General features: G+C 43.3%; 1 protein-coding gene and 1 pseudogene across 1 annotated transcript in view; both read right to left on the reverse strand.

Annotated features, from left to right (window-relative positions):
- Positions 1 to 10863: 10863 nt before the first annotated feature.
- The window catches only part of LOC148346867 (SH3 and cysteine-rich domain-containing protein 2-like), an 80099-nt gene continuing 66945 nt past the window's right edge, over positions 10864 to 24017 (reverse strand). Inside the window, exons 10-11 of the mRNA XM_088322993.1 lie at positions 21913 to 22050; positions 10864 to 21288 (exon numbers count right to left, since the gene is read on the reverse strand). Of these exons, the coding sequence (XP_088179119.1) occupies positions 21190 to 21288; positions 21913 to 22050 (237 nt within the window). The 3' untranslated portion in view covers positions 10864 to 21189. The remainder of the gene's footprint in view (positions 21289 to 21912; positions 22051 to 24017) is intronic.
- LOC148346868 (U2 spliceosomal RNA) lies at positions 17034 to 17303 on the reverse strand (annotated as a pseudogene).

A 24017-nucleotide genomic window follows, 5' to 3' on the forward strand; every position in this document is an offset into this window, starting at 1 on the left:
ACGGGGAGAACATACAAATCCCACACAGGAAGGTTGGTAGCTGGATTTGAACCCGTGACCTCAGGACTGTGCCGCACACGCGCTAACCACTGCGCCAACCACTGTGCCGCCGTACTGCCCCGACTTCAAACATAAAGATATAAAACTAATTTCTTGTGAAGCATCAACAATAAGTCTTAAGTCTTTAAACTCTTAACAAAAAAACGAAAAAGTGGGTGTGCAAAATTATTCAGCCCCATTGAGTTAGTGTGTGCGTGTGAGCGGTTTGATGAGGGGTCAGAGTTTCCAAAATGTTGCCTCATCGTGGTGCCGCGGCGTTAACCTCGATCTCGTCAAGAGGTGTTACCTGGGAGTGGAGCCATGAGAGAACAAGTCTGAGATGGAGGAGAAAGATGAGCGAGGTGGGGAAGGACCGGAGCTGGAGCTGAGGGAGTAGTCGAGATGTGACAGGGCTGCTGAATCCAGTTGAAAGGCCATTTCCACCACCAGCGTCCCGCGTAAGCAGATTGCAGCAGCAGTTGCACGCCCGAAGGGCAGGTATGAGCGGAAGCGGGAGAGGCAGGCCGTGGAGGGGGCACGGCAGGATACCGGGGATGCATCCGGTGTGAAGCGTTCGAGGCGGCAGACAGGTGCGGGACCCCTACATAAGGGGACCCCCTCGCCAACAACCCTAGTGCGGCGTGGCAGGCAAAAGGCTGCAGACGGGCATGTGACCCCCACATCGGCGGGCCCTGAGCGTGCGGTCACAGGCAGCCTCCGCCTTCTGCCGTCCCCCAGCTAAACCTTTACCTGCGGCCGCCCATCCGTCGGTCGGAACCAAAGAGGACTGGGAGCGCGCGCGGGCTACCTCTGGACACCGGGTCTGGGTGAGCAGGGTGAGGGTCTTGGCTCGGGGGGCCTGATGCGCACGGTCGAGTTGAAACCTCCCTCTGAGGGTGCGTCGTGTTCCACGGCGCATTCCCCGAAGGGGATACGGGATCCTTGGTCTCGCTAGTCTCCTGTCTCCGCCTCTGTCCACCCTTAGTCCAGGCCGGGCCGCGGCCGGGTTGGGGGCCAGGCCCCCCCCTGGATTCAGTGCAACCCAGACCGCAGTGGCGGGGTACGCAACATCTTCCCTGTTCCTTCGGCACGGGGCTTTAAAGTTGTACGCCTTCGATAAAAACAGCTTCTCCTGCAGTATGAGGTCTGTTGTGTGCTCAGTTAGCTGGTCTCTAATCATCTCGTCCAGAACTTGCAGAGACTGGCCAAACTTCATAATTGTGGAACGACCCACCGGGGTGCAAAGTGTACGGAGACCAATACAATACAGTCTGCAAATTCCCGGGCGGGTCAGAGTGTACGAAAAAGGCGTTGGCCTCCATGCCCAGGCAGTGTATTAGCGTTGCCAGCCATCTACAGTAAAAAAGATTTGGTGGGACCGGCAGATAGGTGTCAGGCAGAGTGAGGAACAGAGGCGAGATTGGAAGCTCCATCTTTGTCGTCAATTTTTTGTTCAAGAGATTACTTGCAATCCGGCTCCATACTCAATGTTCTTTTTATTTTCAAGTAGTCACCCACTCAACACATTTTTCCAGCAAACCGCACGCTTAACGGCGGTGACGTCACACTGTCGTAACACTGCCCTGTGACTGTGGTTACGTGCCACAGTTGGGCCAAATGGGGTTTCCCACAAAAATACTGCTGATACAAACATTCGGCTGTTCTTAGAGGGACAGTGTTTTATATTTGTCCTCTACATGTCGCTGTTATGTTTAGTTTAAACAAAAATGAGTCCAAGAAAGACTACCGTAAATTCCGGACTATAGAGCGCACCTGATTCTATGCCGTACCCACCACATTTTAAGAGGAAAACAGATTTTGTACTTACACAAGCCGCACCTGTATATAAGCCGCACGCAAACCCGACTTTAAGTCCCGCGATTGAAACTAAATGTCCTTCATTAAAGTACACAGTCCAAAAATCACAGCCGGCAAAATGAATGGAAAATGATACCGGAACCTAAGGTTTGATGCAGACCTGCAGAGTCCGGGTCCCGTTGAAAGTAATCCAAGGAAAAAGGTGTATATTTCCAAAGGTAAGGGTGGGAAAAATATATATCCACTATTGTCTGCCGCGTCCACAAACACTCACCTTTACCGGTCCCCACTTCCCGACACCCCCCATTTGTTTCGCCCCTTCTTTTCAACACGCTCGATTGCTTTTAGCTTGAAAGCTGCGTCATGTGCCTTGCATTTTGCATTTTGCATGATGAGGGTATGTTTACGCTAATTTAATTTATGCACAAGCCAAGAAGTTGCAGTCTTCCTCGGCACATATATTTCACCGGTCTAAATCTTACCTTTTGTACTCGAGCGCCGCTGGCGGCCGTTAGAAAAATTACATAAATTGGCCGCACCACTGAGTAAGCCGCAGGGTTGAAAGTTTGGGAAAAAAGTAGCGGCTTATAGTCCGGAATTTACGGTATATACTATATGGGGACTGAAAGTGAACAAAAAGCACCTTTTTTTCCCCCAGCTTTTAAAAAAAAAAAGACAAAAAGAAGACCTTTTTTAAAGGAATAAAAAATAAGGAAAAGGAAAAAGAGGAAAAGGTCAATAATAACAAAGGTAGGGGGAAAGACAGCAAAAAAAGGAAAATGGAGAAAAAGAAAAAGGAAAGAAAATAAAGAGAATGTTCTATCAACTTTTGTCTTTTTTAATTGTTTTTCATTTTTCTTTTCCTTTAATTTTTGAATTTTTCTTTTCTCTTTTATTTTTTTCTCTACTTTTTGTCTTTTTTCCTTTTTTATTTCTCTTCTTTTCAGAAGTAATAAGGTCTCTTTGAGTCTCCGTATCTTGTCTTTTTCTTTTGTGCTTTTAAGACTCGTTTTGGGCAGCATGGCACAATACAGCGACATGTAGTGGTAAAATAATACACACTGTCCCTTTAACTTTCATATTCAGATGGGGGCCTCAAACTATCATCCTGGGGGCCGCAAGTTTGAGACCCCTGGATTAAAGGCTATACGAATAAACATGACTTGAGTCGATTACGAATATAAGGTCAACCCGCTGCCTATGTTTATGGAGCAGACCTATAAATATCTCACTGCGGTGTGAAAAAAAACAAAAAACATCTCAGGTAAATTAGACAGGCCGCTTCCGGAGGAGGCTGTTCTAAGGCTTGCCTCATTTTATTTCTTCATTACATGGAGGCGATGCAGTTTCCTGGAGCGTGAGACCTAATGGGATTAGACGAAGTGAAGGAATACTAGCCGCTCCTCATTACACTTTGCCTTCAACACACTCTGAATCAAATTTTCCACACAAGACATGAACTACAATAATAACAACTAAAGTGAAAACAATGACTTTATCAAATCACATGCAGAAAATACAATGATACATCTACTTACAAATGTCTCTACATCCAAAAGTTCAGGTTACAAAGTACCAGAACGGGAAAATATTGCATATAGTTACAAAGGTGTTTCACGATACAAAGTCAAAAATACAGTACAGTACGCGCTGCCCAACACCTCTCCCAGAGTTCTACCTGGCAACCCTGGGCGTATGCGTAAATCCCGGCATGTTCTTCGTGTTTTTAAAATTAATTTATCCGTCACGACCAGCACACAGGGTAGATCCAATCGCGTAACATTTTCTCACAATTTTATTGAAAGAAAGAGCAGCGCCCGCGATCCAAACCTCACTGGACGCGGGGAGCAAGTCGTTCTCGCACTCGGAATGTGATCTGAATACGGAAGTGGATTTTCCGTAGCGAGCAATGGCGGTGTCAGGAACAGAAAAACAGGTCGATAGCTGGGACAAGAGAGCAAAAACGTGTTCGGGGTCAGAAACGGGTCGTAAGATGGAGAGCAGACGTGGTCGAGATCAGAGCGGGTTTTAGCCGGAGACAAACGGGAGCAAAAATGGGACAGGCGGGAGTCAGGGTCGAAAAAAGCTTGCCCTGTAAAAACAGGTTCGCAGATGGACTCACAACAGGGGATTGACAGGACAGGGTTTAAGTAGGGACAGGGAGCCAATCAGAACCCGTGGCGGTTGGCGCCAAAAGAGCGGGCACAGTGATTCACATCGGTAAACACGACATTATCGTGCATCTATATCAGTGTGTCCAATGGTACAGGACAGTTAAGCGCACAAAAAATCTTTTAAAAAAGTGTATAAGCCTGTTTTACACAAAATATATCATTTTATGCCACTGGGACTCAAATGGCACCGGGAATAACAGGAATAACCCCTGGTATGGATTCGATTGATATGCCCTTGTTTTCCCTCTCATTTGCTGTAAGTGGCAAAACATTCAGCAGCGAGAACATGAATTTCCATATGAAGTGCACACACAACCCGAACGTGGGTAATTGAGTGCTAACGAAAGGGTGAGAATGAAAAGACATTTGAATAACTTGGGTCTTTGAGGATCCTCAAAGGCTCCACCTACGGAATGGGATTAAACACCTTTCAGCATCTGCTACACTTGATTTTGACTTGGACCCATTTGGTTGAAGAAATATTTCGAGTTGACCGAAAAATTTAAACTAGAAATTAGAAGTCTATATTGTATATATTGTATAGTATATCTTATATGCTGGTCCAAATTGTCCCTAGGTGTGAATGGGCGAGTGTGGTGTCTATTTCTGTGTGCCTTCTGACTGGCTGGCAACCGGTTCAGGGTGTCCCATGCCCACTGCCCAAAGATAGCTGGGATGGGTTCCAGCAACCCCTTGATCATGCTGAGGATAAGATGGATTGTCATGATTACTGATGTGATTCACCTGAGCCCGCTCATTTGGCGCCAACCGCCGCGGGTTCTCATTGGCTCCTTGTCACTGTTTGAACCCAGTCCTGACAATCCCCTGTTGTCAGTCCGTCTGCAAACCTCAGTGTATACTAGGCAAGCCTTTTTCAACCCGGACTCCCACCTGTCCCGTTTTTGTACCTGTCTCTCTCCGGTTACGACCTTTTTTGATCCTGACCACATCTGCTCTCCCGTCGCGGCATACGACCTCTTTTTGTCCCCGACCACGTCTACTCTCCCGTTCCGGCTTACGACTCGTTTCCACCACGCGTTTCTCTCCCAGTACCGACCAGTTTATGCGTCCCTGACACCGCCATCGCTCGCTACGGAAGATTCACTTCCGTGTTGATCACAGCCCGAATCCGGGAGCGACTTGCTTCCCGCGTCCAACGAACACCAGATCGTGGGCGCAGCCCTTCCTCTTTCTTTCACTAAAATTTGTGGTAAACGTCACACGCAAGTGGGTCCTGTTTCCGTTCTGGTCCTGACATGGATGTTGATTGCATGGACTTTGATGATGTGATGATCTGATTGAAAGGTTATGGTTAAAAAAACATATATATTAATAAGGCGTTGCCCATTTTTTTTCCTTTACTTTAGTAATTATTTGGGTGGCTACTTTTTACTTCTACTTGACCCATACTATTCTGAAGTAACAGTACTTTTACTTGAGTCCAATTTTTGCCTACTCTACCCAACTCCTGAAATTACTTTGTAGTTTGTACCCTAGATCAATGTTTTTAAACCCTTTTTGAACCAAGGTACACTTTTATTCATAAAAAAGTTCCCAGGCACACCGTCCGTGAGAAATGTTTGGAAATGAAGTTATGTCAAATATTTTACTGTACTACCTCATAAGCAGATAATTCTAATATAAAAAGAAAAAAATATTACCTAAAATAAAAAAGATGTGCTTTATTTTATTTTTTTACGGTGCAATCTTAACCCGCTTTGTTAAATTAAGTTATTAAATGTACTGTGCTACCTCATGAAAAGATAATTAGTAAATAAAAAGTAGATAAAAATCTACTGTCACCTACTGATATGTATGACTATTACAGTCCCTCGTCTGAAGATAGCAAAAATACTGAAGAATGGCCTGATTTTTTTGAAAGATAAAATTGGGCAAATCCCAGCGGCACACTAGACAAGGTCTCACGGCACACTAGTGTGCCCAGGCACAGCGGTTGAAAAACACTAACGTAGATGACCTCACTCTAGACTTCCACCCAAAAAGGCAAACCTAGCTTTTTGAGGCATCCACTTAACCTTAAGAAAATGCAAAGTTGACAAAGCTTAGATTTCGCCTGCCAACCCCGTCCAACTTGAATTCATGAAGGCCATCATAAAACAAACAATAGAAGCACCGCAAAACTGAGGTATCGGCATGTAGAAATATTAAAGAAGGAAAAAAAGGCCCAGGAAAGAACTTAGGCGGAGAGGCTTAAAAATTTATATCTTCACGTTGGCTAATGCGGTTTGACACAAACCAGAAAGCTCAGGGAGGAAAAAAACTTCATCTTGAATACCTTTCTCATTGACTTAATGGACTTTAAAGTGCACTTATAAGAAATTTACTTCACTGTATTTTTTAAGAGAATATAGAATCTGGGAAGGGCAAACCAGGATTTAGTTAGGGACTTTTTAGATATAATGTACGGTAGATATGATGAATTCTGTCAGGACCAGAACTGAGACAGGACCCTTTCACAAGTTTTATTGGAAGAAAGAGGAAGGGTTGCGCCCTCGATCTGGTTATTGCTGGACGCGGGAAGCAGGTCGCTCTGAACGCGGAAGTGTCAGGAACGGAAAAACGGGTCAGTAGCCAGGACAGGAGAGCAAAAAACGTGGTCAGGGTCGGAAGCGAGTAGTAAGGCAGGGAAGGAGAGTAGACGTGGTCGGGGAAAAAAACAGGTCAAAGCCGGGGGACAGACGGGAGGAAAAAACAGGTGGGGGTCAGGGTCGAAAAAAGGCTTGCCTAGTATTAACTGCAGTTCGCAGACGGACTGACGAAAGGGGACGGATAGGAGTGGGTTTAAATAGGGACAGCGAGCCAATCAGAGTCTGAGGCAGTTGGCGCCAAAGGAGTGGGCACAGGTGATTCACATCTGTTCTGTAAAACAGAATTCTGTTTTGTAAAAAATAAAATCTTGCTCTAATGGCGGAGAATGTGCTCATAACATGATTGAAAAATATACAATTTTGCTTTAAGAATACATGTTCCTGTTTTTCTAAAAAAAAAAAAAATAACAAGGCAAAGTCTTCTGCCAATAGTATAAGATTTCTTTTTAATTGTAAGGATCAATTTAAAAAAGAGCCATTTAGACATCAATAAACTCAAGTTGAATGTTTTTTATTAATAGTTAAATAGTGTTAAATAGTGTTCCGACACTGTAATCAAAATAGGGTTATATGCAAATTGGCAATTAGCTGTCATGAACCGGAACAGGATCAGGACCAAAACGCGTGACGTTTCTCACACAAGCCTTTTATTTTACGGGAAAGGGGGAGTCATGCACGTTAGGCAGCGGTCTGGCGTGGAAAGACAGGAAGCCAGAGACCAATGAGATTTATTCCAATTACCCGAGCAGATACCGGACAAATGGGGTATATACCGGACAGGAGGGGACAGACAGGATGGATAATGAATCAGGATATCGAAAACAAACAGGACAAACTAGATGGGAACAAAAACCAGAGAGAATAATAAACAGGACAAAAATAAACGTGAACAAGACCGGACAGGGAATACCAACAGGAAACAGGACCGAGTCAAAACCCACATCTTGCGGGGCAGGGGTTTGTTGACGGACTGACAAAGGAAAAAGGAGAGCACTGAGCTTAAATAGACTGAAAGCCAATCTGTTAATGAGCGGCAGCTGGCGCCACATGGGCGGGGCAAATTTTCCTAAAAAAAAATCCGGTACTTTTGCAGGGTTTGGAATGGATCAGCGCATTTACATTCAAAATGCGTCTCTACTCTAGTTTATAATATTAAAAATGGGTATATCAATTCAGTGATGAAGTCCTTTCTCATTTTACTCAACAAAGTGAAGTGAAGATAAGAAACTTGAGGGGAGTGATTGGGGTTTGCACAGTGACCACCAAACCAAACTCTACTGGCAACTGCTCACCCCGACCCCTAAAGCCCGCGCATGCTGCCGGTCCTCTTAGGCTTCGGGCGTGCACAGAGGCGGTTGATTGTGTGGGGGCCAACCGGAACTGTTTGGATTGGCCACGACAGGCCACTGGGATGGGTTCAGGATGTCAGCCTGGCGACCTTGTGACTGAGTTCCACGCCTGACTGCCGCAGTTATTCTCGCCGCGCCTAAGGCCTCCGCCGCAACAGGTTCCATACATCCGCTGGGTAACCACGCAACAGAGGTCCCCTCTGAACTGCCGCCGTTACCCTGCCACGAAGGCCGCTGCAACGGGTTTGGGACGTGAGTCCAGCGACCGAGTGACTGAGTTCCACGTCCCACTGCCGCTTTTATCCCTGTCGCACCCGAAGCCCCTGCTGTTATGGGTTCCAGACGTCAGCTGGGCAACCACGTGACGGAGGTCCCCTCCCAACTGCCGCTGTTACCTCGCCGTGCAGGTAGGTTCGAGACGTTAGTCCGGCGACCCAGTGACTGATGTCAACGCCCAACTGTCACTGTTAGCCCCGCCGTGCTCAATGCCAATGTTTTTCCGGCCGTGGCCAGGGCCCCAGCTGCGACGGGTTCTGGATGTCAACTGGGAGACCTTGTGATCGACGTCTGTGCCCGACTGCTGCCGTTATCACTCCGCGCCCGCCTTGGACACGACCCGTATGTCAGCTAGACAACTTTGTGACAAAGGTCAACTCTGAACTACTGACGTTACCCAGGGTTCGGAAGTCAGTCTGGCAACCTAGTGACTAAGGTCCAGAGGCCATTGTCACGACAAGTATAGGCACCCAACTGCCGCCGTTATCCTGGCCATGCCCCCATTGCGACAGGTTCAGGACATCAGCTGGGCGACCCTGTGATGGAGGTCCACGTGCCGGATGACGGCAGTGCTGCCGCTTCGATGGGTTCCGGCACCAGTTGAGCGACACCTCCCACTCATTCCCTGGTACATTCAGAACCCAGTTATACTTAATATCACTCAACCACAATAGGTTAAACCTACACTGTCCCATCCTAAAGTTACACCAACGACAACAGTGGGTAAGAGTCTGACTAAACTGCAACGTAATACTGCATTTTCAAAAGCGTGGAGTTTTGGATTTTCCAACCGGCACATTGCAGTTTTCAGTCAGAGATCGATAAAGTCGGATAAAATAACAAATACTTTTAGGTCACAACATACTTTTGTTAGTTCACTTGTATTCAGTTTTTAACTCTATCACGCAGATATTACGGGGAAAAATTAAGACATTTGAGGGTTAAATTTCAAATTTTAGGGTTTGGCGCGCCTCTGTCTACCAGAGGGCGGCTAACCGGTTTGTAATTGGAACAGGTGAGTCCAATCACCCCACAGCTGTCTCTACATAGCCATAACCTTCATAAGCACATTTTTGGACAGCATTTGGTGTCAGGTGATTTTCATTCTGCACATTCATTTTCCACTATCAAGATCACCTTTTCCAAGTGCCACCCTGATTTGGGCGATATGGATTTTTGTTTCTGGTTCCGACAGTATCATTGTTGATTGTGACCATTTGTTACTTTGTTGATGATTTTCTCACTAAATGTTTTTTAGCACCTTGCTTTTTCCTGCTTCTGCGCAAAATATCCAAATAAGACTCTTAAGGCCTTAATTTGCAGCGATCAAATTCAAGACTTTTTCAACTTTTATTTGACTCGTGGGAACCCTGTGGATGTAAGCGTTTACTAATTTTGCTGCAGATATTGATAAAATGGTGCTACTGAATTATTCTTAAAGAACATTCATTTCAGCATCTGAACCTAGCGCCAAGCTAATAGTTACAATTGCTATGTGAGCTTGAAATTGATTCAGATTCCTGCTATATTAGAATTCTGGACTGATATTTTTTATCTTGAACAGCTGAAAAGTTTCAGGTCAGTATCCCGACGATTGGCGTAAGGTAAGTGCTGCGCACAATTGTTTTACAGTCGCGCTGCTGCCGATCGCTGATGAAGGGCAACCCCTCCCACTGCTGCTAAGACGTTATTTCAGCATCCGACTTCCTCACAAGTGAGTATGGGTTGTTGTAAAGGTTGCTCCCGCTTCCGTAGGCAAGTAAGTAGCCCTTCTAGAGGGACGTGTCCGTGAGCTAGAGCAGTTTAAAAGGAAAATGTTAAGTGCCGCGGACACCACTGCTAGCGTGGGTTGTAGCGAACCTGCTAGTCCGGTTAGCATTAGCCCTAAACGACATTCTAATTGCGGTGAGCCAATCCAGACACATAATATGTTCACCCCCCCTAGCTAGTCCCACTCCACCCTGGTATACTAGCTTCCGCACCCAAGTTATAGGTGACTCCATCACCCGTAGCATAAAGCTTAGCACCCCAGCCACGGTTATGTGTATTTCTGGGGCCAGAGCACCTGACATTGAGGCTAATTTGAGGGAGCTGACATGCAAATCTAGACACCAGGACAGGGCTAGCTACACTGATATAGTCATTCACGTCTGCTCTAATGATACTAAAATGAGGCAATCTGAGATTACAAAGAAAATTATTGCTAGGACCTGTAATCTCACCAGAAAAATGAGTCGGCATCGAGTAATTGTCTCTGGCCCCTTGCCTGCGAGAGGCAATGATGAGAGGTTTAGCAGACTAGTCTCGCTAAACCGGTGGCTGGCAAGTTTCTGTAGTCAGCAGGGATTTAGGTAAGTGGATAACTGGCCTGCTTTCTTAGGCCGACCTGACCTGCTGAGGAGAGACGGCCTTCACTCCAACTAGGAAGGTGTTCTCACTATTTCTAAAAATACCATGACAGGGTACATTAGTGCAGGCCAGGTCACAGGTGATTAATGAACCTGTGACCACGGGGGGTGTGGTGTCTGCATTGCTAGAGCTAACTAGCGCTATGCTAGATTCATGCAATTCACATAGTTTTTGTAGTTTAGAGCGTTCCATTGCCTGCACGACACACCCTGATCTGTACTCTTCTATAGCATCTTCTTCTGTGCTTCTGACCTTTGATTCTCCCTTGTTAGGTGAGGTAGGAGAAGAAATAACATTATTTTCTACCAATAGTCATCACTTAGATTCAGATTCAGATTTACTTTATTGTCATTCGTGTACACGTGTATACAGAACGAAATGTCGATACATCTGACCCGCACAGTTTCTTTGAAAGTCAGCCGGGATAGATAAGATTAACCATGTCTTCGTCAGAATTTTAGTGCAGCAGTTCGTCATCTCGCGGTTCGATGCCACTTCCAGTTGTTAAATGGTCCAGTTTATTGTCCAGAGAGCGAACGTTGGAGAGGAAAATGGATGGTAGAGGCGTTTTGCAGGGTTTAGCCTTTAGCCTAGCTGTTAGCCCGGCCCGACAACCTCGCTTCCTCGTCCGGCGGTCACGCCGCTGTCTTGCCACTCTGCTTCGCTGCTTTGTAGGCCGCTGGGTCTTGTTGACATAGCAGTCCATGGCTAATAAACACTCCCGAGTGGTCGTAGCACCGAGCGCTTGATGTCTGGATGATCGCATATCCAGCAAAAAAAACTGCGATCGTATCTTAATCTGCAGTTCGAGCCGACTTTGTGCGCCATCAAAACTGAGTCGAAGACTGGATCTTATGGCCGACGTGTAAAAAACCGTTGCGAGCCGATGCAGCCGCAGCCGATGCAGCCGCAGCCGAACAGGGGCGCCGCCATGATGATGATCATGCTACTCCACCTGTCAACAATATTCCTGTGGTATGGATTTCGGGCCGCGTCTGCCGCCATGCAAGGCACAAGACTGGCAGTATAATCCTGTGGAGGTTACCACTAAGGTTACCATTAAGGCTCAAAACTCGGAAAAGGGTTCAGCTCAGTCCACAGTGCTGAAGCTTGGCCTTCTGAATATTAGATCACTCGCCTCAAAAGCTTTACTTGTCAATGACATTATTAATGAACACAATCTTAATCGTATTGGCCTTTGTGAGACGCCGGTAAAACCAAATGAGTTTCTAGTGTTAAATGAGGCTTCTCCCCCTAACTTTGAGTTCGCACTTGGCACGACCATGCAAAAAAGGTGACGGCGTTGCTCTTATATCTGAAAGTAAGTTGAAATTTACTCCTGGTACCCCTACTGTTTTTAAAACATTTGAAGCACTTTTTATGAGGTCCTCAATGTCAACACCAATTTATGTAGTTGTTGTGTTTCGCCCACCTGGACCATACTTAAAATTTTGGATGAATTTTCGGAACTGTTAACAGACTTAGTAAGTTATGCGGACAATGTTGTAATTACTGGTAATTTTAATGTTCACATAAACTCCCCATCAAATTCACTTGCAATTGCTTTTAAGTCACTGATTGATACATTTGGTTTTAATCAAGTAGTTGATCTGCCCACTCATAAAGATGGGAACACTCTAGATCTTGTTCTGATCCGGGGCCTAGTAGTCTTAAATGTCACAGTGTTACCGTCTCCTAATGCCATCTCTGATCACTATCTTGTTAAATGTGAGGTGCTCTTTAATGTTTACTGTGATAAGGAAAATTAAGGCCTTAGCAGTCGCAATATCCGCCCTACAACAGCATTAGCTTAAAAAGAACTATTACCTACGGTAACTGCAGCCTTCCCTTCGTACACTGGGTCTGTTGACTCACAAACAACTTTAATACTGCTTTGGTTCATGTTCTATATTCTGTGGCGCCCCGAAGGCATAAATTTCGACCCAAGAAGCATACACCTTGGTTTATTGAAGAAACCAGGTCACTCAAACAAGGTTGCAGGAAACTTGAACGAAAATGGCGCACTACAAAGCTGGATGTCTTCCGACTGGCCCAGTGTGTATGCTTGCTGAAATATAAAGTAGCTCTTGCCTCAGCTAGCATCATTTTTCTCTAAGATTATTGTTGTACATAAGAATAATCCGAAATGTTTGTTCGACACAATGGCGAAACCAGACCACTTAACCCAAATAGTTCTACTTATTCTGCTAATGACTTTTTTGAATTTTTAAATAAAAAGATTCAACTCATCAGGAATTAAATCTTAAATGAACACTCAGTAACCTCGTCCTACCTCAAAGATGTGGAGGTGTTAGGTAAGGACCGTGTCGGCGGTTGTTCAGAAACACTCTCCAGTTTCAATGATTTGTCCCTTGATAGTCTAACACAGATGGTCAGTAGGGCCAAACAAACTACTTGCCTGCTTGATCCGTTTCCAGCTTCACTGGTGAAGGATCTGTTTGGGATCTTAGGACCATCAGTTTTAAATATTATTGATATATCGCTATCCTATCGCTATTGTTCCTGTTGCCTTCAAGTCTGCCGTCATTAACCCCACACTTAAGCGACCTAACCTTGACCCAGAAAGCCTAGGTAATTATAGGCAGAGTCAAATCTGCCATTTTTTGCAAAAAAAACTTGAAAAGGTTGTTGCACAGCAGCTAAATGACTTCATGTAAGAGAATAACCTATTTGAAACTGTCCAGTCAGCATTTAGGGCAAATCACTCTACAGAGACAGCCCTGGCTAAAGTAACCAATGATCTCCTTTTAGCAATAGACTCCAGTGCCTCATCAATGTTACTGCTGCTGGATCTCAATGCTGCTTTTGATACTGTTGACCACAACATATTACTTGTTCGTCTGGAATGCATTGGTATCTCAGGAACTGTACTCGCGTGGTTTAGGTCCTTCCTGTCAGACAGGATGCAATGTGTTAACTATAGCAATCCGACCTCTAAACACTCCAACGTCCCCTGTGGTGTTCCACAGGGCTCTGTACTTGGCCCCCTTCTTTTTAGTATTTATATGCTTCCGCTTGGTGACATCATCCGCAAGTATAATATTCATTTCCATTGCTATGCAGATGACACTCAACTGTATGTGCCACTGGAGACAACTGGACAGTTAAGTTGTAGAAATCTGGGGGCTTGCCTTACTGAGATTCAAAGATGGATGTCACTTAATTTTTTGCGCCTTGACCCAGAAAAAAACTGAAATGTTGATTATTGGTCCAGCTCATTGTCGTGAGTTATTTTTAAACACTGCCCTGAACCTAGACAAATGTAATATCACCCATAGTGACTCAGTCAAAAATCTAGGTGTTATATTTGATCCTAATCTGTCGTTTCAGTCACACGTGAATAATATTACTAGAATAGCTTTCTACCACCTCCGCAATACTGCGAAGATTCATTCGATCCTGCAACTTCCCAATCAGATGCAGAGGTTTTAATTCATTAGTTTATTACTTCTCGGCTTGATTACTGTAATGTATTGCTTTCTGGTCTCCCGATCCGATGTCTAGCTTTAAAAGTTTGGAGCTCGTTCAGAATGCGGCAGCTAGACTTTTGACTAAGACAAAAAAGTTTGAGCATATTACTCCTGTATTGGCCAACTTGCACTGGCTCCCAGTCCACTCTTATTAACATACAAATGTTTGCATGGATTTGCACCCTCTTATCTCTCTGATTTGATTTCCCCTATGTTCCTGCACGGAGTCTGCGTTCGGAAAATGCCGGTCTACTTGTGACTCAGAGAGCCAAGGAGTCTGCAGGCTTGACAGGGTTCTCCATCCAGTGCTATGGAATGCTCTGCCTCCGGAGATAAGATCTGCAACCTCAGTGGAAGTTTTTAAATCTAGACTGTAGACACACTTCTATTCCAAAGCTCATGATTGATGCCCACCTCATATTTTGTATTGTCCTGTCTTTTTCCGCCTGCCTGCCTGGTGGTGATACGAAGAAGGACGATTTGAGATGAATCAGCGGACCAGCGTTTGACCTGAAGCATGTCAACGCCTGCATTGACCAGCTGGCAGAGATGGGAAGCTGCGTCGTGGCCGTCATAGACTTTCTGGACTAGTTGACAGGCTGGGGGTGTTGTTGCTGTCCTGCACTTTCCGGATCAATTTTCAACATGTTACCAAGTGTTCACTATGCTTGTGTACTGTAATGCTAAATCTATTTCACCCTGGTCATACTGGAAGGGGGATTACCACTTGTGAGGCCCCTTCTGAAGGTTTCTTTTTTCCTCGCGCTGAGGTTTTGAGTTGTACCTTGCCCACATGTTGGTTTAAAATCAGGTAATTGTAATCCTGTGCAGTCCTTTGAGACATTTTTTTGATTAAGGGCTATATAAATAAATGTGACTTGACTTGACCTTGACAAGGAAATTGTGACACACACTAATGGAGGTTTTATTGCACTTTACTGGGCACTTTATCGAACAAGATATGGCCTTTCATAAGGAATCCTGAGCCCAAGTTTGTAATTAGCACAAGTGTATAGACATAACTGGATGGGCTGTGCATAGTGTTTAAGTTCAATGATAAACCATGCATGTGGAAAGTATTCATTGGGCTTTATATCTTTTTAACAAAATGTATTTCTGAGTCTGAATATAAACATATATAAATAAACATGCTGTCTGTGATGTTTAGCTGTAATTGTGATTTTAATGCCCCTATTTGTTTCGTCCTACATGGCTATATTTTTTCAAAGTACCGTATTTTCTGCTCTATAAGGCGCACCTAAAAACCTTCAATTTTTTCTAAAGCTGACCATGCACCTTATAATATGGTGAGTTAGAAGAGGTCTTGCAACTACAGTTAAGCAGCGGCCTACTCGCTCTGGAGAAAAGCAGTGTGCAGTGCATGCATGTATATATTATATATATATATATACAGTATATATATATATATTAGGGTGAAGCTTATATGATCAATATTTTTTCATTTCATGTATTCTTTTATCTTACCCCACAAAAATGTTTCACTTCGACCAAAAACTACACAGCAGAAGTTTTAGTCATGTAATTTGATATTTACAGGTCGCTCAATCACTGTATAAATTTGGATTAGCGCCCATTAAGCCGGTTTCACACAATAAATAATGATGGCCTAGCTACATAATACAAACAATAAGAAAAACTCAGTCCTTTATTAGAGTCTCTTTGCGGCTGTCAGGAAAAGTTTTGCAATGTTTTCCACAATTTGCAGCAGATGCTGCAGGTCAGTTTCATCTTTTGTGTTAAGACCACAGCATTCCTGAATCAGCGCTACACCTTGTTCTGCAAGATCATTGACCACACTGACTGCCAGAACAGTTTCCAAAGCTTGTTTGAAGTCATACCGTGATTCACATTCCTGTGGTTCAACATCATGATAGCCAACAGGAAGGTCCATGATTTTGAAAAAAGTGCTAGATCGAGAGGACACAAAGTTTTCTAGACATTTACTAGTAACAGTGTCTAAATCTATAGGTATCCTCTTTTGAAAATCCTGTTCTGCTGTTTCATCTATGATGTCCTTATTTTTCATTGCAGCCACCATGAGTTGTTTCATTGATGCACTGACTTGATTGTCAAACAAAGCGAGTGTAACTGTTTCTGGTGTTAGATACCACAGGTGATTGGAAATTTTCTGAAGGGCAGCCTTAGATATTGCAGCATTTATGTTTGAATATTCCACCTAAGACTTTAAAAGCTGCAAATCAGTGCAAGGGGCACTTGCAGCAAGAGGTGCCATGATTCAGGCCTTCACGTAGATCCTTACTGTGAAGAAACACATTCCTTTCTTCCCTTTGCTCTTTGAGTCAACAAAACTCTGTCTTCTGGAATTGTCGTAATGTTGAGAGCATTAGCATGAGCAATGTCAAAAAAGTCATCAAGTTCTTATTTGAATTCATTTTCCTTGGGTTTTTGTGTTGCTGTTTGTCGTCCTTTGTTCTTTTTTAGCAAACGCCATGCTTGAAAATGTTTTTCAAGTTTAGTCTGTCAATTTTGTAGATCTCAAATTGGAATTCTTGCATTATTCCAAAATTATGACATGTCTTTAACTGTCACTGCGGAAGACGCTCTGAGGCGGTTGCAATTCTAAGTCTTGATAAAAAAAGAAACCAAGAGCCATGCGAACTGATAGTAGCTTGCTTCCAGTCAGTTCAGACACATAAGTACCAAGCAGATACACTTCTTTCTTTGATCTAGTTGAAACCAGGTTGTAAGGTTTATTGTTCTATATTCTTTATCAATTATCCATTATCGGTCAAATCATAATACGCTACAAAGCCAAGGGGCCGAGACACTTGCTCTCAGCCAAAAGGCTGAGTCAAGGTCCTAGCCACAGAGCCAAGCAGCGATCAGTGCGAGTGCATCGTTCCCGGAGGTAATGCAATACCGGGTCGATGCGTGGAGTGGACAGAGCAAGCTCTTATTCCATCTCCCGATTGCAAAAATCTAAGACATTGTAATTTCATAGATAGCACACAATTTCAGGGGGGGTTTGGGGTTTTTAAGGGTTATTGTTCTATCTTCGTTATTCATTATCCATTATCCGTTATCGGTCAGTTCATAATACGCTACAAAGCCTAGGAGCCGGGACACTTACTCTCAGCCAAAAGGCCAAGCTAAGGTCCTAGCCCTAAAGCCTTGCTACGATCATTGCGAATGCACCGTTCCCGGAGGTACTGCAATACCGGGCCGATGCGTGGAGTGGACAGAGCAAGCTCTGCATCAGCACCAATATATTCCTTCGCGCGCAGCCACGAGGACCGCTTGCAATATGGATGAACATCAATTTAGAAAGTCTCGCCATTATGTTCCTTGACTATTCATGCAGATGTAATTTCAAACTGTATCATGGTGTGACAAATGTATTTTGTGCAAGCTGTGATCATGAGGATTATGTAAGTGAGAAATGTTTGAATGTACTGAATATTTACCTGATGCTGATCTTTAAATGTCAATCACTTCTTGGAGGACAAGGAAGGTCTGCTGGACTTGTCTTCTAAAGTAGGTCAAGGGAAATTATACTAGTTGAATTTAACTGATCTTGCTGAGCAATGACTTGTGGGTAATAATTGTTTGAGATACAAATTTAACACATATGTGGCTTATCCCAGCATCTCGAGTAGTTCCATTTAAGAAAATTGATGCAAAACAACAAACTTCTCTGCGATTGAGCTACCTCTAAAATGTATTTTATTTAGACCAAACTGCACAGTGAATGTTCTTTTGTGTAATGGAACCCAATTAGGGGGTAAGACAGTAACTTTTTGCAACTTTAAAAATAAGCTCCACCCTAATATATATATATATATATATATATATAGCCATTTAATTTCATGAACAATGTGTCAATCATCTTTCGAAACAATCACTAAAGTTTTCTAGAGGTAAAGGAGGCGAGTCCTTTTTATCATTTACAGGTTCAGATAGGCTAAAGCGGGGTAAAACAAAGCCTGTAATTGTCCGAAAAAGATGTGAATCACAAGTTGGGTTGCCTTATAATCTGGTGCCATCATGAACCGGAACAGGACCTGAATGCGTGACGTTTCTCACAAAAGCCTTTTATTTTACGGAATATGGGGAGTCATGCACGTTAGGCAGCAGTCTGGCGTGGAATGATAGGAAGCCAGAGGCCGACGAGATCGATACGAATTGCCCGAGCAAATATCGGACAGATGGGGTCGATACTGGACAGGACGGGACAGACAGGATTGATAATGAAACAGGATATCGAAAATAATCAGGACCAACTAGACGGGAACAAAACTGGAACAACGAGACAGACAATAGATAACGGGAACAATACCGGACAGGAAATACTAACAGGAAACAGAACCGAGTCAAAACCCGCGTCTTGCGGGACGGAGGTTCGTTGAAGGACTGACAAAGGAAGAGTGAGAGCACTGAGCTTAAATAGAGGGAAAGCCAATCCGTCAACGAGCCGCAGCTGGCGCCACACGGGCAGGGCCAATTGGGCACCATGGAAACCGTGACAGGTGCGACTTATGTATGAAAAATAAATGACAAAAGACCATTTTTGGGGGGTGTGCCTTTTAAATCCGGTGAACCCTATAGTGCAGAAAATACGGTAATTGACTCTAGAAGCTAGCCATATGTTTCATTACACTTAGTGCTTTGATGCCATTTTCACTTAATTTAATTTCAAACTGTCATCAAGAGAAATACTATTATGTGACCACACATACAATGACTCTGGCAGTCATTTTGGAAGTGTTACATTTTGTGAGATAACAGTGAGACCAGCTCAGTAGCCTAGATGGTAAGGCGCCCGCTTTGAGACTGGGACGTTCGGGTTCGCGCCCCGGCCGAGTCATTCCTAAGACTTAAAAAGTGGTCGGCGGCGCCCTCTCTTGGCTGCGGCTGCATCGGGTCAGATGCAATCGACATTTCGTTCTGTGTACATTGTTACACAGAATGACAATACAAGGAAATTATTATTATTATTATTATTATTATAGATATGAGACATCATGGAAATCACTTAGTTTAAAGTGGAAATTCCAAAATGTGGAGTGGCCCCAGTATTGATCATATTTTGGAATTAAAACCATCGTCACCCAAGAAACTTTATAGGAATGTGCCAAGTAAAAAGTAGATGAGAGCTGTTGCTAAATGATCGCAATACTTTAATCAGGCAAATATTTTAAATTTGTTTATAATTATTTTCTTCTACACCTCCTGCCTAAAATTATTATTTAGGTATCCATCCAGAAAAATGGCTGCAAAGTATGTCAAGCTCCAAATATTTTTGTGTGTGTTGTAGAGCAGGGTTTCTCAACTGGTGGGTCGGGACCCAAAAGTGGGTCGCGCACACATTTTCAGTGGGTCATGGGCTTTTGCCTTGGTAAAATAATGACAAGCAGAAGAAAGTAGGGAGGGTCAATAACACTCATCAACAGTAGATGGCGATAATGTCGATCTCTTCTTTCTGTCCATTCAATATGCTCTTTCCCAATTGTGTTTGAGAGGGACAGCATCTCATTTTATTGTGATTTTGTGGGTTTTATTTCCCTTTTCTGCCAATAATTATAGGTCCCAAAAAGTTTAGTGATCAGGAAAAGTGGAAAGTGGTGACGACAAGTCGAAGAAGGAAATGATTGCGAAATATGAAAATATTCAATTATTAAATAGAGTTACTCTCATTAATCAAATAATGACATTCAGCTTTGGTGTTACACCTTCAGTACTTTAGGTGTCCCTCAATTTCTTAGTATTTTTTTTCCTTCAGCGGATCTCTACAGTGTGATACAGCACTTTAAAGAACTTAGTTTATGGTTACCAAATCAAACTTGCCAGGTCTCCATTTTGTATACTGTGCTCCCAATAATGGAGAGGTGTTGTGAAAGGAGAGTGGGTTGTTTGGATGCGTTTTAAGGGATGGACAGGGAACCCGTATGATGCGGCAGGGGTAAACCAGTAAAACCTGTCGGGCCCTGCTGTTTAACAGAAGATTGTGTTGTGTCACCCTGACCAGAGTGACATGGTCGCTTTCTTGTGTCTTGTTTTCATCTGGAGGGACGAAAACATGACCAACTTGGGGGCTTAACTTGTTTGGGTGTTTGGGTATTTGGGTTGGCCATGGTCCAAAAATGTTTGTGTGTTTTTTGCTTTTTTTCCCTTTTTTATTTTCTTTGTTATTGTATGTGTTTGTCTTGCTGTCGGTCACCCCTCTTAAGGGATATGACCGAGGTAGATAGATAGATAGATAGCTCCTAATAATTCATTTTCTTACTGAACTTATACACTTAAGGAATAGGGTTACATTATTATTCAAATAACTTTTTGCGTTTTAGATCCTATGATTATTAAATCCATCTGGAGTTTAAAATCATAGAAAAATCTTTGGGGTTTCTAAAATTTTAAAAGCAATCCGTGTTTCATCACACGATGTAGCCACTGTTGAATCCATGTAAATGCAAAAGGTATGCTATGCTATGCTTTTTCCCAATGACACCAAAAAGAGGAAAACTTAAAAAAAATTGAAAGCTGTGTAGATCATACTGTGATTTCTATAGATATTAATGTAAATAGCAAATAGGCTAAAGCTAATAGCTTGCTTAAAAACTAGCCCATATTCCACTTTGGAGATTCCACCATATCAGAGATTTGCTCCAATCAAGCAATCAATTTTGTGGTTTATATTAATAAGGAAGAAATTTAATGTGTGCACATAAAAACAGGAATTACTATGAGTGATGAAAAATCTGCCAAGAGGTTTTTCACAGTCCAGTTGCTCTTTGCAAGTTAATTGTGAGGTAGCCTGACGTCCTGTCTGCTCTGCCTGACGCTTCCTGTCCCAAACTACTATAAAAAGTAGCACAAAAGAAAACAAAAGAAGCAATTCTGCTTTTCCCTTCACCTCTCTGTGGTTGTCAGCAAGGATGAACCTCAAGTGGGGGTGTAGAGACTAAAGAACAGGGAAAGCATTCAAAGCCTTCCTCCGTCAATTTCTATTCATTCTAACAATTACTAGAATAATTATTAAGCAACGTCAAACTTCCAGTAAAACGTCTGCTGGAACCAAGCCTCGTTTCTTGCCGCTGCTTAGTCGCAGGAAGCCGTCCGTCTCCTCGTTCTTGCCCACGCAGATCTGCAGTAGGAGAGATGGAAGGAATATAGCAGTCATGGAAAAATGGGGTCCAGGAAACACGGTATCAGGTAGGGTTGATGGGTGATTATGGCCAAAGGAATGGCATTAGATTAGGGGGTAAGCGAATCAATGCAGTACAACACAAAAGATATGAATATGCACAAGGAATGGGATCAATAAGGAGGGGATATTGACAAGGGCAAGGGGTGATGAAAACAGATTTTAGGGAAAGAGGTGAGCTTTTTGGGCTCAATTCAAAACGGTCCTGTGTCATCTCAGTACTTTTCTCCCATCTATTTGCATACATTGTTGAGGTGATCATTTCTTCCTCATGCCATGAGACTCTTTAACTCCACCCGGTGGAGTAATCGCCCACATTAAACCCCACCACCACATTTGCATATTACCCTATTTCTATTACAGTGTGTATTTTCTGTAGCACAATTGAAATACTCTGTAGAAAAACGTTATATCGGGTATTTTTGTATTCCAAATCTTTATTTTATTATTTTTCAACACAAGGATACTGCTGAAAGTGTGAATTTCCCTACGGGGATGAATAAAGTATCTAGCTATCCATCTATCTAAATCATTTGCTCTTTGGGTGCGTTTGTGTATGCTCACCTGGGCCTCTTTGACCGTCATCTGGCCTTTGTCTCTGTTTCCGTGGAAACCAGCCGTGACCTTCCACACACGCTCGCCGGGGCGCACTCGCTGCACAAAATTGGCGGGAAAATATCCCACCTTGCTACGGCTTTTACCCTAAGAATAAACGACAAAGGGTTAGACTGTGAGGATTCAAGTAGGAGTATCAAACATATGGCCCGAAGCCCGCCAATACTGAGACAATACTGAGAGAAGCAAGAGAAAAAAATGAGCCGTATTACTTAAAAAAAAAAAAAACAATGTCAGAACATGTACATGAATACTAAACGTTAATTTAATTGTTCACAATGACTGAGCTATCTGTGACACTGGGTGAATGTGGGGTGATGGGGCATTACCTTACATCATTAAAACAAAGGAACATTTAGGGTTGCCTTGAGTCCAGAGGAGGCCGGTCAGAGTGGTGGGAGAACCCGACCCCAACCCTCCAGAACTGGGATCCACGACATCACAGCACATGAATTTCAGTTTGAAAGAAGGCAGTGAGCGGACAAGAGGTCTGGCTTACAAAAACCCCAGCTCAACAAACTTTATTATTAAGAATTCTAGAGCTTATTTTGTGTACAACCTTCCCCACATCCAAGCTTCCTCGGACTTTGATATAAAGACCCCTGGTTTAAGGAAATATAATTACACTCATGTGTGGTGCATGGATGTCTTTCTTAACCGGATCATTTGCAAATAACTACTTTTAACCCCAGTGTTTGGAGATTATTGGTTAGAACTTGAAAAATTACACCTGGGTGTTTAAATGAGGTAACAACAAAGTTCGCAAGTTCAGTTAAACATTTTCATTTTAGAAAAATCAGAAATATAAATGGTCTTCATTTATATAGAGCTTTTCAAGTCAAAAAGTACTTTTTTTTATTAAACCCAAGCATTGAAATCATTTGCTCTTAAGTTAGTGTTTGTGAGCTGTTTTGTCACTTGCCAGTTTGCATGAGTTTCCCTGTAAATTAATAAATGTTAAATAAATTGTTGTGGAAATGGATTAAAGTTTTGTTTTGCTATTTTTTTCAAATGCATAGCTGATAATCACTATAAGAGATTCAATTTTATTAAGGTGGGTAAGCTTTGGAATTAGTTATTGGGAGTTACTAGGTATTTTGTATAGTAATGTATTAAACGGAGAGGAATTTTTTTGAATTAGGATTCTATCAGAAGAGTCTGCATGTTATAGTGACTAATTCCATTAAGGGCCACAGTTTTATTGAAAAGGGTGTTAACCTTTTTAGTAATTAAGTAAAATATATATGCATATATGACCAAATGATTTCTATAATTAGCAACATTTAAACAGGCAGTGCAGCAAAACCTTTGACATAAAGCCTGCACATAAGATCCATGAAATTAATTGGCCGATTGAACAAAATTTAGTAAACTTGTTATCTCGCACGTTTTACAAAGACAGACAAGATCCCCCCTCGTTAATTAGCAGCGAACTCCTACGTCGATTGACCTTCTATCGGGCGGCTCCCACGTCTCGCTGCCTCATCCAACTTGAGTGGGCTTGACTGATTGCACAAGTGCCAAGACGGCCTTCTCCCATAACCCATCAGATTTTCCATTTTTTCCATATTTTAAGTAGTTTTATAGTGTTGGACAGATGCTATTTTTATGGAGAGTATTTTAAGTTATTTCATGTTTATGTTTCTTTATTCTGGACTAATACTCCTGTCGGCAGCACGGCGGCGCAGTGGTTAGCGCGTGTGTGGCACAGTTCTAAGGTCTTGGGAACCTCCTGTGTGGGTTCAAATCCAGCTACCGGCCTTACTCTGCGGAGTTTGTATGTTCTCCCCGTGCTTGCGTGGGTTTCCTCCGGGCACTCCGGTTTTCTCCCACATTCCAAAGACATGCTTTTCAAGTGGATTGGCCGGTCCAAATTGTCCCTAGGTGTGAATAGGCGAGCGAGTTGTCTGTCCCTGTGTGCCCTGCGATTGGCTGGCAAACAGTTCCTGGTGTCCCCTGCCCACTGCCCGATGATTGCTGGGATGGGCTCCAGCACCCCCGCGACCCTACTGAGGATAAGCGGTGCAGCTAATGAGATGAGATGAGAATACTCC

This window comes from Urocampus carinirostris, chromosome 19 (assembly GCF_059441175.1).
Source record: "Urocampus carinirostris isolate Australia breed hairy pipefish chromosome 19, RoL_Ucar_1.0, whole genome shotgun sequence".
Taxonomy (NCBI): domain Eukaryota; kingdom Metazoa; phylum Chordata; class Actinopteri; order Syngnathiformes; family Syngnathidae; genus Urocampus; species Urocampus carinirostris.